Genomic DNA, 16,165 nt, shown 5'->3' with positions numbered 1-16,165 from the left:
AAAAATTTACATCACTAGAATATTCGTTAGTTGTTATTGGCTTTTTGCGTTTTGATTTACAACACTGTCGTGATTTTATCAAACTGTTAGAATAATTTAATCTAAATGGTTTCTAGATTCTACACGTTTATTTCGATCGCTGTAGCGATATTTTAGCGAAGCTTTCTTTCTTCCAGTACTACTTTTGTGAGTTGCTAAGTGCCATGTTCTGAGATGTTTTCCTTAATGTTGTTATATTATATAAGTCACTATAATTAAATCAATTATTTAGGTGTTAGAGGTTGACTGAAATATTTTATTAAATGATGAATCTTCATTTTAATTGATGGCTGTATTGTACTTGCGTTTCTGCGAGTATCCGCGAGTTAAAAGGGCCGTTAACACTTCTCTTTGCAAACACAGCATTTACAAATCCCATCCTGTGTAGTGTAGACGAGCCGTTTACACAAGCAAAAGGGCTTTATTAATTCATTTTTGCTTGGACACGCAAACATGACAGCCAGCAGTTTTAATTGGATCAACTTTTCATTGGTCTTGCCGAGTAAGTGGTCTAGATTACAAGCCCTCTCACCCTAAGCTTAAATCAAAATATACAACTGTGGGTATCGTCAGTCGTTTCAATATTGAATGTTAGTATAAGTATGAAACCTTATAACAATGTACGAAATATGTATGTATATATTTTACTTCTCGCGTTATGATTTTTGTATTTATTATGCAGATGCGTAATAAAATATGTAAAAAATAGAAATACTTAAAAACTAGACAAGCTGTCTAATCAATATCATGGTATACAGATGGTTAACAAATAAGGAATGGTAAGAGTACGGGCATAAAGGAGGATATTGGAACACATTTGGCTCTCGGCCATATCTTTCAAATCGAACTTTAGCCATAGGATATGCATACATCAAAAAATATTTAAGGTGATACAATAAAAATAATTTCAAATAACCAGACAGCTCTTAAAGGCTCTCCAAGCCGATCAATTTAACACTAGTTTTAAACTGCCTAATGCCCTAAAAAATGGGATCTACAGATTCCATGGGTACCAAAAATACCACACCAAATCCAGGTTATGAGAGAATTGCAGGAAACGAGGCAGCAGATATACAGAAATTAGCCTCGGCGCTAGTCATATATAAACATTCATTTTGTGGTATAAACTGAAGCCACATTAAAAGAGAACTTGGTAAAATAAATGGCACAACAAATACTTAACCGTAACGTAACCAGTCATGGGCAAGCAAAATGGCTACAGGGTTGCAAAAACAATCCAACAGGAGAGAGAGAGAGAGAGAGTCCTGCTAAACAGAAAATTAAAATCTCTAACTGGTATATTTAAAAGGCAAGTTAAAAAGCTCGAATTATCAACAAATGACCTATGTCGATTTTATTTAGAAGATACTAGGCGAAAGAACAAATCCTGTACAACTGCCATGCAACATTTATGAAAAGATCAATGCTCCTGAAAAGAATTTTCTATCAAAAATGTCCCAGATAATCTATTAAGAGTGATGGATATAACACAGGATGTAAAGTTATTGTTAAATGCAGAAATCGTTAAGTCCAACAAAAAGAATCTTCTGACGTCTAAAATTTTGGTCAGGTCCTTTTAATAATTCCGGCCTAGTTTCTTTTTATTCCTTGTGATTTCTCTATCTTTCCTACAATAGATAGATTAGCAATAACATGAACTATTACCTACTATGAAAACAATAGCAAGAATTCGCCTTACTAAATTACAGTTATAACCAGCCAACAACTAACTTAAGTTTAAGGACTGTGATTGAATGTGGTAAAGAACGGGATAGGGTTCTGCCGTTTCGTAGCAGTTGGTACAAGCTCGGCTGACAAGACACATTTTTTGTATGTTTCTAAACTAACGAGAGAGAAAGGGAACAGCTGAAGATTTTAAACAAATTTGACATCTCTCAAGGAACATCCCCCTACCCTTATGTCAGGTTAGAATGTGAAAGGGTATAACAGAATGTTTGGGTGGAGGTGCAGGGGACCATCACTTCACCAACGTTGATTAATAATAACCGATGATAGTTAAAATTGAAAGAAAAGAATAAAAAAAATCAGTATATACTATTATCGTTCTCTATTTAGCTTCATTTGAACTAATTGCACACCTTCTACTAGCTAACAAAAGATTTTGCCGACTTTATTTTAACAGACAGAAAATCGATTCAATTTAGATACAATATGCTTTTTATGCAGCTCTCGGGTTCCTAATGACTTATTAGACTTTTTTTATTAATTGCCTAGTTTTATTTCATTCAGATCGAAGTATCTCTTGCATTCCATACTTCAAAATCAGACGCTTGCGATTATTTGATTTTAACTCTGCTGACTTTAAAAAACAAAATAAATTATGTTTACGATGATAAATGACTTTTATTATTCCGAAATCGTGAGATACGGTCAGGTGTGACATAGGTTTTAGAAAAACATTTTCTTTATCGTGCCAACGTTTCGAACTTTATTGAGATCATCTTCAGAGCTCAAAGTGTTTATTTTCCATATAAAATTGTCATTCTTCTGTGTCGTGTTGAGAGTGCCTACAAACACTTTAAGCCCTGAAGATGATCTCAATAAAGATCGAAATTGGCCCGATAAAGGAAATGTTTTTCTGAAACCTACATCACAACAGACCGCATCTCACGATTTCTGAATGATTATCGATTAACGGTCACTAATCACCACACATTATTTTTAAATTAATTTAAATTTTCAGGTGTGACGTAGGTTTTAGAAAAAATTTTCTTTATCGTGCCAACGTTTCGATGTTTATTGCGATCATCTTCAGGGCTCAAAGTGTTTATTTTCCGTGTAGAAGTGTCATTCTTCTGTGTCGTGTTGAGAGTGCCCCACGACACACAAGAATGACACATGTTCACAGAAAACAAAAATTTTGAACTCTGAAGATGATCCCAATAAAGATCGAAACGTTGGCACGATAAAGAAAATGTTTTTCTAAAACCTACGTCACACCAGATCGCATCTCACGATCTCCGAATAATCATTGACCAACGGTCACTAAAAACCACAAATGATTTTTATGTTTTGCATAGAAAGTTGCAGATTCGCAAGTTAAATGATATTTGATTTATTAATGTATTTTTATTTTGTGAACTAATTTTATGCATAATATACATTTAATAGAATTAAATTTCACGCACATTTCACGATCAATTGCTTGCAATTTTGATCTTTTATGTTGCTTTTATTTGTTCCGTTTATTTTTGCTTTATATACATAATATTAATACGTTATAGCCAACCTTCTCCATATGCCCTAATTGGCTATGAAAGAGCAAGCATAAATAAATCATAATTAAATATTTGCCAGACGTTGCCATAACTTGGATGATGTTGGATTAACTTGAAGTTATAGGTTACTAAAAACATCATTGTGTTTCAAACAGGACAAAAAAATCCTTAAAGTGTTAATTGTTATACTATGGGAAACATCAAGTATGCGGTCTCCCGCTGTTTTACGATACACAGTCGTTAAGCTTCCTTGACGTCCGGTCTTACAAAATTTACATAAATCCGAACAATGGTCTACCGGATTTACGAGGGCTTTTAAACTGGCATAACAATCAGAAACGCATAAAACGTTTTTACTCCGGGGTCCCCCAAGATAACACTCGATGCGTTGTTGACGATATGACGTCTCACGGAAGGAAGCCTGCGACAAAAGGTAGCTCCCTGCAAGTATCCCTCCCATTCATAACAATACCCCCACGTTTATGATGTGAAAAACTGTTTATAGCCGACTATTTTAATTAAATGGAAACAGAATAATGATACCCTTGGCACCCTTAAATCCTACCTCGGGGAATTTTAATGCGGCTGGGGAATATCACGATTTCTTGCAAATTGTTTGATGCTTATACTGCTTTACATTCTTATAGGAAGGCACCTGTTCACAAAATATGCCCACTTTTTCTGTATAAGAACGTTTTCCTTAAAACTCTCCAACCTTAACACATATTTCAATAAATTATTTTTTTATGTAAGGTATTGGTTAAGAAGAAAAAGCTAGTGTAACTCGATTCGAACCCACGATCTTCGGCTCAAAACGCCTCTGCTCTAATCATTTAAGGTATCGTGATTTCGATCCACTCGGACACTAACTGCTCTTCGCAACTTACAACCTTTCGAATTTTCCCTCTTCTTGCAATTTTTCAAATGCCGTTTCATGAAGATTCGATTCTCAGCGACTTATGAAGTGGCCATGGGGACTGTTAGTGCAGTGATTACTTCTTTACTTTTTATGTATTAATCCATTTATGCTTATGTTATTTACTGGGCACAATGCATGCATTCTATGTATGATCTATCTAATCCTTCTCTATCTTCTTTGTGTTCACATTTTATTCACAATCATGAATTGCAACTTGAACAAACAAAATAATAATAGGGTTATTCATGATATTTATAAGATGTTAACTCGTGGTAACTCGAATAGAGAAATGTCCACTAAAATCGTGAACGCCCCCTTCTTTTCTTAGCATGTTAAACGTTAATTTTTCCGCAATGCTGCGCGTGGCGATTGGTATAACTAAAAATAAAGCTATAACCTTGAAAGCTTGTTGTTGTTTGTTTTGGCTTTCATTTGTGTTAAATTGTAAGATGCCAGAAATAAAAAAGGAAAATTGATCAAATCTTTCATTCAAATTGCTATCGGGGGCCGCGGTAGCCGATTGGTTAAGGCGTCAGACTCTAGGCTAGTAGATCCCGCGGTCGTGGGTTCGATCCCCACCGTCGCCTCTGGACTTTTTCTGATGCCTAAGAGGACCGGTGGCCGCAATTGAAAGACATTGACACGGTACTCATCAATGGAAAGGGCGGTATCTGATCTCAGCGACCCTGAATTTGCTCCCAACCCCCCTTCAAAAATGAGTTTCTTCGATGGAAGAACACCGGTACAACGGGGGCTCAAGTTCACATTTGTGTTGCGAGCCCTCTCCCAAAATATGGAGCCAGGGATAAAGTACAATAAGCTGTACAGCTCAGCTGCAGTGCTCAGGAGGGAACTCCTCCAGTCCCTGGTATAAAAAAAAACCTGCTATCTATCCACTCGAAAAGTACTAACAAATGACACGCTTCAATTCATGCCGACATATATAACTTGTATCCTAAGGTCTAACAGCCTACGACTTTATAGGATATGGGATGTATCTATTATGAATGAGAGTATAAGGACAGGTTAGAAATAAACAAAAGAAAATATGTATTAGTCTGATTTAATTAATGCGTTTTTGAGAATAAAAATACGTGTAAACAAAACAGCTGTAAAATTCATGGCTGCCATGTTGGTTATCTACGCTCTAACGGATAGCAATGTCACTACATTTTCGACCTAACTTCTAGCATTGGCCCCAAGAGCACTAAAGTGTTTAAAAAAAATTCTGGGAAAATATTTTTTAAAGACTTTTCTCACAATTGTACTGAATAGCATGTTTCCGCAATCGTTTTTAATTGAAATTTTAATGACAATAATGGGAAAAGTTTGAAGAGTTCATCATATTTTTCATATAAAATCTTATAATTCTGACAATCAACTTTTGTCATGACGCTATGACACCGAAATTGAAAAAACTCGGTAATGTTAATTCATGGATTCATGTGTGTAAATACCAAATATTTATTTAATAAATCTGTGAGTGCGAATGGTGAGCCATGAAAAAGAGCTGATTGTTTTCACTGTGTGAGCGGTTTTGATACAATCCTTAAAAAAAGAAAGGTTTTCCAATCTTTAGTACTAAGCATCTAGGAAGTGGGAACTAGAGTTGTCAGGTTGAAAGGCGCCAAGCTTGACAACTCCGATGTGACCTCGGCCCTCTTACTTATACACTGTTCCTCCGAAGTTTAAAATACTATAGTACGCAACTATCTTGGTCTGGAATTTGCCAAAAATATATTCATAAAACGGTATCTAAGTTTTTGACGATCACGATTTAAAAAAAACGCTGGCTGGGGCTACATTTTCGGCAGCGGCAATGTAAGGCAATAATAAATTCTGTATCGTGTGTTTTTCTGTTCTTTAGTATAATAACTTTCATGAACAATGTGGGAGGTTTCGCCACGAAATAATTTTCAAAGGGGGCGCACCCTAATTTCAATGTTTTTTGCATTCGCGTATTCCCACTTGTCTTCACGTTTGTTATTCAGAAATGAGAACAGTAAACAAAGAAAAACCCTGATAATTTTGCGAAATCCCTGTTCATCGTTAAATGAAATGTGGGAGAGTATATATTGAACGTTTAAGACGTCCCCGTCGATAAATCAAACCCTCGTCATGAGTAAATCACGGGGACAATTATCCATGGGGGAACAGGTCCTCAGATGCGCCCGGATTACATCACAAAAGAAAGCCCATAAATATAAGCCGGTCCGGGTCGGGCTAAAAATGAAATCCTAGGAGTTTAATGGGCAATAAATTCGCGGTGGCTCATCTGGCGAAGGTTTACTCCCAAGTTTAACATGTTTTAATCAACAACTGCCGTCAAAGAATAACAATAAGTTTGGATTCGAAGTCGATTATACATTAAAATATTACCACAGCCATCTGCGGACCCACCCCAAACTCAGAAGTCATAATTTGTCGTCAAAGTTTAAATAAACGGTCGGGTTTGTCTTAGTCATAATAATTTTATTGTTCAACAAAAAAATGTTCAGCTTCCGAGGCAAAGGTTCACCTAAGTAATATTCAAATAAAACTGTTCCTTCATACAACTTTATTTTTATTTTAAAGAATTTCATCATTGAATGACAAAAGATATTCACAAAATACTACATACGATTTTAAATTGTAAAATTTCAAATAATGAAAATTAAAAAAACAAATCAACATTCCTTTACAAATTAACATTTAAGACAATAGGCGTATTCACGATCTTTGTGTTAACCCTTTTAAGTCTGTTAGGTCCTGTTAGATCGAGAAAAATGATGACGGAGACTTGTAAGAATCGGCTAGTTAACATTGCTCGATCTAACAGGCCAGAGCAAATGATAAATGTTAGGTCGACAATTGCTATCCGTTAGGGCGTAGGTAACCAACATGGCAGACATGAATGTAACAGCTGTTTTTGTAATTTGCATTTTTGATGTAAACACCAATTGAAGTTTGACACATCATTGGTAACACGATAATAACTTGTAACTTTCATTTGTTTATTAATGACCCAAATTTTCCTAGTCTAATAGTGTTAATCCAGATCCTACAACAACAAAAGCATTAATCCGATGCAAGTTTTACAATTGACCATCTTCCATAATTTATTACATGATATCCGCTATTTATGTGTTTCTGGTTTGCAATGAATGTATTTGACAAAAAAAATACAGCATTAAAGCATCTTATTTCTCTAAACTAAGGACGTTAGTTTAAACTGCAGTTTTTATTTTTGGTCAGAGTTAGCTATGTTTATTAATTTATGTCTAATACATTTATTAGGGTTCGTGGTCCGCTTGATCAAATAAATTCTTTGCAATTAATTAATCTTTAATTAAGATTTTGGTTGAGATAAAAAAGTTAGTGTCACGAGCGGGATTCGAACCCACGACCTTCGGCTAGATACGCCGGTAACTCTTGTCAAACATTCCTCTTTTTGTCCTCTGCTGTTAAAAAACTCACCTCGCCTTACAGTTCGAGGTCGCCAGTTTTGTTCATCAAAAGAATCAGATTTAGCTATAAAAGTTATAAAAACCCCTCACTTTTCTAGACAATGGCATCGTGTTCTAACATCGCAAAATATTTATATATTAGGTTCTTCTTTCGTATCTTCTTTTCTAATTTGCCGAACACCTGATCAGCTGGCAGAAATAAGTACCGAACCATTGGGAAAACGACTTTCCCTTCTGCAGTTTGACTCGGTGCAACAATGAGAAGCCAAAAGTCAAATATGATCACAAACGCATAACTTTTATTTTGGCCTCTACATCCAATCAACACAAAAGAATCTCACTTTAGTTGCGTCAGGAGGAATTTTTGCAAAATTAACAACAAAACGAACACAGCAGACATTATTTATTTTAACTTCACTAGTTTTCGTGGTCCGCTTGACTAATTAACATCTTTCAATTAATTAAGGTTTTTAGTTGAGATAAAAAAGTAAGTGTCACGAGCGGGATTCGAACCCACTACCTGCGGCTAAATACGCCGCTGCTCTACCACTTGAGCTATCGTGACCTCGATCAACTCGGACACTAACTTCCCATCTCAACCCCACCTTTTGAATTTTCCCTCCCTTTTGCCATTTTTCAAATGTCGTGTAATCGAATTGGATTCTCGGCGACAAATGAAATGGCCATGGAGAGCTTTAGTGAAGTATACTTCATTTTAATTTATTAAATTCACTAGTTTTCGTGGTCCGCTTGACCAATTAATATCATTCAATTAATTAAGGATTTTTAGTTGAGATAAAAAAGGCACTGTTACGAGCGGGATTCGAACCCACGACCTTCGGCTTGATACGCCGCTGCTCTACCATTTGTGCTATCGTGACTTCGATCCACTCAGGCACTGACTTCCCAACTCAACCCCACCTTTTGAATTTTCCCTCCTTTTTGCCATTTGTCAAATGTCGTGTAATCGGTTTGGATTCTCGACGACAAATGAAATGGCCACGGAGAGCTTTTGTGGAGTACACTTCTTTTTGCTTATTACATTTATTAGGTTTCGTGATCAGCTTGACGAAATAATTGATTTTCAATTAATTATTCTTTAATTAAAGTTTTAGTTGAGATAAAAGTTAAAATGTAAAAATTTATGTTTGATTATTATTATTAGTTGATTATATTTATATTTAACTTTTTTAAAATCCTTTCTGTAACGTTGGAGGTTTTTGTTTATTTGTGATATTTTTCCACGTGGTCTGCGAAGTGATGAATTTTTAATTTAGTCGTTACCAGTCCCGGCCTGACTATCTCCTGGTTGGTCTGTCAGACGCTTTTCTCCAGTGGTGCGTTACCCCAACTACATCCCACTTGTTAATCACCCAGAAAACCACATGGATAATCCCACAAAGAGAAAATTGACAAACATTTAAAAAATGATCATTCCTGGGTTAATATTTCATTCGTTTTAGATTCAAGTCTTTTAAAGACAATGAAAACACCCTAAACCAACAAAATTATTAATAAGTTATTGTTAGCTAATTGTCGAATAACCTTCAAATTTTCATTCACTACGTTGGGCAGAAATTGAATATTTATAAAATAAGAATAAATTAAATAATACGGCGTATATAAAAACTTCAAAAATGTTTACGGATGAATTTTGAAACGGGCACTTAATTAAAATTTCGTATTTAGAAAGAAAGGGGAGTCGTTATCGTCAGTGGTGTTAGCGAAAGACGGCTGTTTCGAATTTAACTACCCCATAATGGAAATAACACGCTTATGGAAGTTGGAGAAGCAATTAAAACGCCCTTTGATTGGTTCGAAATCAAAGTGGAAAGTTGACAAAAGGAAAATGAAGCCCCTTCCCCCGAGGCCAGCTTTCAAATGTAACGCTTATCAAAGCAAATAGGCACATTAGTGAGGGCGACGTGTCGGACTAGATCCAAACCGCGATAATTCAGCGTTGGCGTATTTAAAAAATCCCAATGTTAGTTTGAATGACTGGCAATTGTTATTGGCAAGAATGAGCAAGTTTTGAGTGGGCCAGGAGTGAAACCCAGCCTGGTAATTAACAACTCAATCTCCGAGTTAAGAGCGGTCTCTTATGTGTGACAGCTACATTATGATATATCAACAATGGTCTATTAGAACGTATGATTGAAGCCGTAGTTAAGCGAGTTTGAACATTGGAATGAAGGGCTCTTAACGATCTAAACTTCTCGCTCGGTTGGAGCTTCGAGGCTCCGTTAATTCAAAACGCGCATAACTGACTTAATTGATATTAGTAAACGTCAAGATTTTGGAAAACGTTAAGTTAATGACGAGCACCTGAGGAGAAGAAATGATTTTTACATTGGCATTCATTTGAACAGATAACATATTAAAGCGTGTACATATGAGCGGCCATCCTGTGATGAAAGCCGTTAGTTCTTCAACATGATGAGTTCATCCTATGAAGGCTAAGGATGTCACGGGGCCACTGCAGGTCCAAATGGTAAGATAGTTGATGACAGGTTTTTGACAAGGGGATTAGGATGATAAGGTTTAGAAACCGTTAATCGATAATTATTCAGAAATCGTGAGATGCGGTCTGGTGTGATGTAGGTTTCAGAAAAACATTTTCTTTATCGTGCCAACGTTTCGATCTTTATTGAGATCATCTTCAGGGCCTGGGATTTACAAACATTGTTTACATATTACAATTACATTTTGGATGTGGAAAAGTGAATTTATACAATATATATTAAAATATATATTAAAAAAAGAAAAAGTAGGAAAAATTGTTGCACTCTTAGTCAGAATTAAAAAGAGTTTTTTCGTGTTGCCACCGTAGTTTTTTTCTAATTTCCTTGATTCTGAGTTTTTACTATTCCATTTTGTTTTTTAAAGTAAATACATGTTCTATGGAGGATAGACCACTAAAGCTAACTGGATTTGCAGCCATATTAAGAACTTTATATATGAAAACGAATGGCTTTAGTATTTAGTAAATTATAGTATTTATTTTGGGTCAAAACTTTCAAAGCTGTATGTTTAATTTTTATAGGTTGAGAATAGTTAAAGTTTTCTTATCCTTTCTGTGTGCCAGGGCGCAGGTTTTTGTTTATTGTTTAACAAGTTTAAAACAGCCTGTCATTTAGTCGCTACGGTTTGGTCTGCCTATCTTCCCTCCTGTGTTGATATATAAGATCACCGTTTTCTGTGTTTAAGACTACATGGAGAAATCTCACACAGAAAAAATAATATAAAAAAACCTTACCAAATATTTAAGAAAAATTAATCCTATTATTCGGCTTAATAAACAAAATCCTTCTAGTTTCAGACTTTTATGAAAAAGAAAATAATCTCATTTTTATATAAAAATATTTTCTTACTAGAGAAATATAAACAAAATTATTAGTTTATAAGGAATCAGAAAAAGTTACTTTTTAAAACTAAACATTACCCTCAAAGTTGTACCTTCGTGTACGATAATGTTGTTAAAAAATAATAAAAAGTGATTTTCTGAATCATTTTTCCCACGTATAACAACCTAGAGAGCATCTAGTGATTCGTTACTTTCGAAGGATCCAAATAAGGGCGAAGAAAATTTGTTATAATTATTCTTCACTGCCAGACATGCCAGACTAGCTTTCATAAATCTTTCAACTCGGGGAAAAAAGTACAAACAAAACGCTGGCCACACGTGTTTGCTACATATTTACATAATTGTCCCTTATTTATCAGCGTTTTTGTACACAACGATGGGTCGGGAATGGCCGTTTCTTGGAAACATCTGAACTCAAGGAACAATTGTGTTGATAAGCAAGGAAGTCCTGATGAACCCGATATAAAAATGATAAGATGTTTAATTAAGATAGTAATAACTTAAATTCTCACGTAGGTGCCTGAAAGGTGCGTTTGTTTGGGAGAAAGGTGAAGCGAGAGTGTAGATAAGTGGCAGCTATGAGGAACTGAAACTTACCACGCCACTCGATATCTCACGCCATCTCTAACGAGTGTAACTCCGTCGCCGCGATGACAACTTTATATCCTGACGTGATGACATCGAATCGAACACGCTTTGTCCACTTAATCCAAAGCATGACAGTCTAGACGAAAGCCTCGATCGAATAACGAAGCCAATTTTCGCTCGGACGCGTAACGTCAGAAAATTTCTGTCTCGTTACGGCTCCCCTTGGAGGGGGAGTTGTTTAGCGCATTAGCCGCTATGATTAAATAGACGTTACGCACATCGGTTATCATTCATGTATAGAAGAATATACACATGTATATTTTTTGTATTTGATATACCATGACTCCACAGGCTGAGAAAACGACTACATTTTATTTCCTTTTGAAAGAATATAAAAAAGAGTATTGCTACATGAATAAATTGGGAAGGCCCAAAAATAGAATATAGAAGCATGAACTGCCCTGTAATTGACTAAAAAATGATAGCATTCCTCACTGAAGATGCAATGCCGAAAGGCGTTGGAGTAGTTCCACAAACCGTTGAGTGAGACGGACCCAATAAGTGACCGAAGCAGTATTGTGCTAACAGCGGTATTCACGATCTTTGTGTTAACCATGTTAACTCTGTTAGGTCCTGTTCGATCGAGAAAAATGATGACGTAGAATTGTAAGAACCGGCTAGTTAACATTACTCGATCTAATAGGCCAGGGCCAATGTTAGATGTTAGGTCGAAAAGGTAGTCACTTTGCTATCCGTTAGGGCGTAGGTAACCAACATGGCAGCCATGAATTTAACAGCTATTTTTTGTTTACGCGTATTTTTGTTCTTAAGTACGCATTAATTAAATCAGACCAATATATTTCTTTTGTTAATTTCTGACCTGCCCTTATACTCTCATTCATAATAGATACATCCCATATCCTATAAAATTGTAGGCTGTTAGACGTTAGGATAGAAGTTACGTATGTCAGCACGAATTGAAGCGTGTCATTTGTTAGTACTTTTCGAGTACATTTTGAATGAAAGTGTCGATTGATTTTCCTTTTTTATTAACTTCTGGCATCTTACAATTTAACACAAACCAAAACCAAAACATACAACAACATGCGTTTAAGGACTGTTATAGCTTTATTTTTGGTTCTAATAAAATTATAAATTCATTAATCAAACAAATTGATAAATTGCAACTAAAATATTTACCAAAATGTCTCAATCCCAAAAACGAAATGAATTTTTGCCAAATTAGAAACAATATCTAATCAAAAACGATTGGTCTACTCCCCGTCATAATAAATAATAAATTAAAAGCCTTGATAGACTGAGGTCCAAATATCCCTATTTATTTTTGCGTAGCTCAAAATTAAAAACATTTATGGCCATGAAATATTGAAACAGCAATTTTCAAACCAATAATTTAAGAACATATAATTACACTTTAGGAAAGTTAAATTCATCTGTAGGGAAGACCAAAACGATGGTGTATTCAAAAAAGTCACTTTAGGTGTGTTACATTTGAGCAGTAAATTTGGGTTATATTCTTTGTGCGTTCCTCGGTCAGGTTTTCAGATATAAAAATATGCTTTAAGTGTAACAGAAAGTACTTCGACCAGTTTTAGAATTTAAAAATTAATAGCGGTATTCACGATCTTTGTGTTAACCATGTGTTAGGTCCTGTTAGATCGAGAAAAATGGTGATGTAAACTTGTAAGTATCGGCTAGTTAACATTGCTTGATCAAACAGGCCAGGGCCAATGTTAGATGTTAGGTCGAAAATCTAGTCACATTTCTATCCGTGTTAGGGCGTAGGTAACCAATATGGCAGCCATGAATTTTATAGCTGTTTTGTTTACACGTATTTTTATTCTCAAAAACGCATTAATTAAATCAGACTAATACATATTTCCTTTTGTTAATTTCTGACCTGTCCTTCTACTCTAATTCATAATAGATACATCCCATATCCTATAAAGTTGTAGACTGTTAGACGGTAGAATACAAGTTAGGTCGGCACGAATTGAAGCGTGTTATTTGTTAGTACTTTTCGAGTTCAAAGATAGCATTTTGAATGAAAGAGTTGATTAATATTTCTTTTTTACTTACTTGGTACTTACAATTTAACAGAAAAGAAAACCAAAACAAACAACAACAGCGTTATAGCTTTATTTTTGGTTCTGCTAATCACCACGCGCAGCATTGCGGAAAAATTAACGTTTAACGTGCTAAGAAAAGAAGGGGGTGTTCTCGATCTTGCTGGACATTTCTTTATTCGAGTTAACATTTTACACACATTGTTAATACCTCAAATTTATACTGTGCGCAAGTTACGCGTTATGCGACGACACAAATTCGAAGAATATGAGGCCCCTAAAATTATCTAAGTCCTGAGAAAATTATGGCAGATATATATTTCATGTATTTAAGAGATATTTTATGTTACATCAAATTCATTTTTTATGGGTTTTCTATCTTTTTATATCCTATTAAACGTGCAATAATACGATTTTCACTCGCCTTTAATTTGGTTTTTTAGGTCCGTTCCGACTGAAATGGGAACCGTAACGAATTTGACGAGAGTGAGGCGGCAGCCTTTTGAAGATGTTTATTACGCTTACAAAGCGAGCCAACATTTATTATTTTTCCCCTTTCGAATCACCCGGCCGAGAATTATTCCTCCTTTGAGAAATACACGGGGTCCTGTAACAAATTGTTTAAAAAAAACACACGATACACTTTAGTCGGGTTTTTTACACATAAATGAATTTATTTTATTAAAGTTAATTCTGTCCCATGCCAACGTCAAAGCTGATCGATACCGTTTTGTTACAGCCACCCGGGCCCAGGTGGAGACGGACGTCGCCCTGTACATCGGCCTTGCTGTCGCATGCACCGTCTTCGCCGTACTTTCAGCTCTCATCTTCAGGCTGTTCAGAAGGAAAGGGCGGGATCACAGCATGTACAACATGGCTGTTTCAGGTAAAGTATTCTTATTTATATTTTCTAAAAATAATTATAAACTTTTAAAATTAATTATACTTTTGATCTAACGTCTTTTTGAGATGAAAAAGCTACCGTCTTGAGCAGGGTTCGAACCCACACCTTCGACGGAATACGCTTTAATACTAACGCTTGAGCTATCCATCCGGACACCAATCCTCATCTCAACTGACAACCTTTAGAATTTTCCCTCTTTTTGACATATTTTCAAATGTGTGCCGAAGGTCTTGGGTTCGAATCCAGCTCGTGACACTTGCTTTTCAATTCAACTAAGACCTTAGATTAAAGGGATAATTAATCTTATCTCTCTTTTTGGGTATCTCTTTTTCAATATAAATTTAGGGACAACCTAACGATTTTTAATATACTTATAGTTGTCAAATGTGAGAGGGAACAGGTCCCGAAATATATACGCAAAAAGAAAAAAACAGATTTTTACATTTTACCAAAAAGAAACCCACATCCATTATTTAGACATTTCCTCTTATGTACGTAATAACAAATGAGATTTTAGAGATATTCCACCCAATTGTTTTAATGGTGTTAAAAACGAGTTTTCTGATGTAAGTTCAAGACTTCAGCTACAATCCGATAATGATAAAAAATTAATAGAAAATGAGGGCTTTCTTTTTCCAAAGCACTGAAGCCTTAACGTCAGTTCAACTGACTCAATCCTTTTCTTAAGAAGTAGTAATTCATGATTCCATTGAGAAGTTATATTTCATAATGAAATAATTGGCAGTTTATCTTCTTCAATGCATTGAGTTGAAATCGGGTCGAATAGGGTTGCTGGGCCGCCTGGGAAAAACCGTAGTAGTTGACTGGGTGGGTGTCTCGGGTCGGGTTGGAGGGCGACGAACGTGCAGACGAGGCGGCGAAAGCTGGGACGTCTCGCCTCCGACCTAGTTACCGCGATCCGGCCTGGTCAGGCTATACGAGCAGAAAAAACTGCTTAAAACAGCGTTGACAGCATCATTGCGCGGGGTCGTCCGAGGAGCTCCAGTGCACGATTGAACGTTGGCCTCCTGAGAGACTGAAACGAAAGGAAAGGGTAGTGTTAACTCGGCGAAGGATTGGCCATACACGGACACCTGCTTTTAGGTCAAAACCCGCTCAAGTGTCCCGTCTGTAGAGAAAGATTGTTCAGTGTATCACATCTGATCGAAGAGTGCCATGCTTTACCAAGTTACAGGGAGCGAGTGGGCATGAGCCCTACATACACCCGATGCAACGCTATGCGACGCTACCTGATGCTACCCGACGCCTTGCCACGTTTTGGTAGGATGTGCACATCTATGCAACGTCAAGCGCACGCCACGTACAGTCACATAGCGTGAAATACAAATCAGTATCACAATCGCAACTCCTCTTTTTTTCTTAATGCATTATAATTAATTAAGGTTTTTAGTTGAGATGAAAAAATGTTAATGGCACGAGAGGGATTCGAACCCACGACCTCCGCCTAGATACGCCGCTGCTCTACCACCTGAGCTATCGTGACCTCGATCCTCTCGGTCATCAACTCCCCATCTCAACCCCACCTTATGAGTTTTCCCTCCTTTTGCCATTTTTCAAA

At 36.2% G+C, this 16,165-nt stretch overlaps 1 protein-coding gene across 1 annotated transcript in view; it reads left to right on the top strand.

Moving 5' to 3' along the window:
• LOC106669071 (netrin receptor UNC5B) overlaps positions 1–16,165 on the top strand; it is a 122,873-nt gene that overhangs the window by 89,106 nt on the left and 17,602 nt on the right. Inside the window, exon 5 of the mRNA XM_024224831.1 lies at positions 14,422–14,568. Coding sequence (XP_024080599.1) covers positions 14,422–14,568 — 147 coding nt within the window. The remainder of the gene's footprint in view (positions 1–14,421; positions 14,569–16,165) is intronic.

The sequence above is a fragment of the Cimex lectularius genome, unplaced genomic scaffold (assembly GCF_000648675.2).
Source record: "Cimex lectularius strain Harlan isolate CLEC.00 unplaced genomic scaffold, Clec_2.1 scaffold53, whole genome shotgun sequence".
Taxonomy (NCBI): domain Eukaryota; kingdom Metazoa; phylum Arthropoda; class Insecta; order Hemiptera; family Cimicidae; genus Cimex; species Cimex lectularius.
The sequence above is the reverse complement of the archived record's forward strand: the minus strand, read 5'-3'. Positions and strand labels throughout refer to the sequence as shown.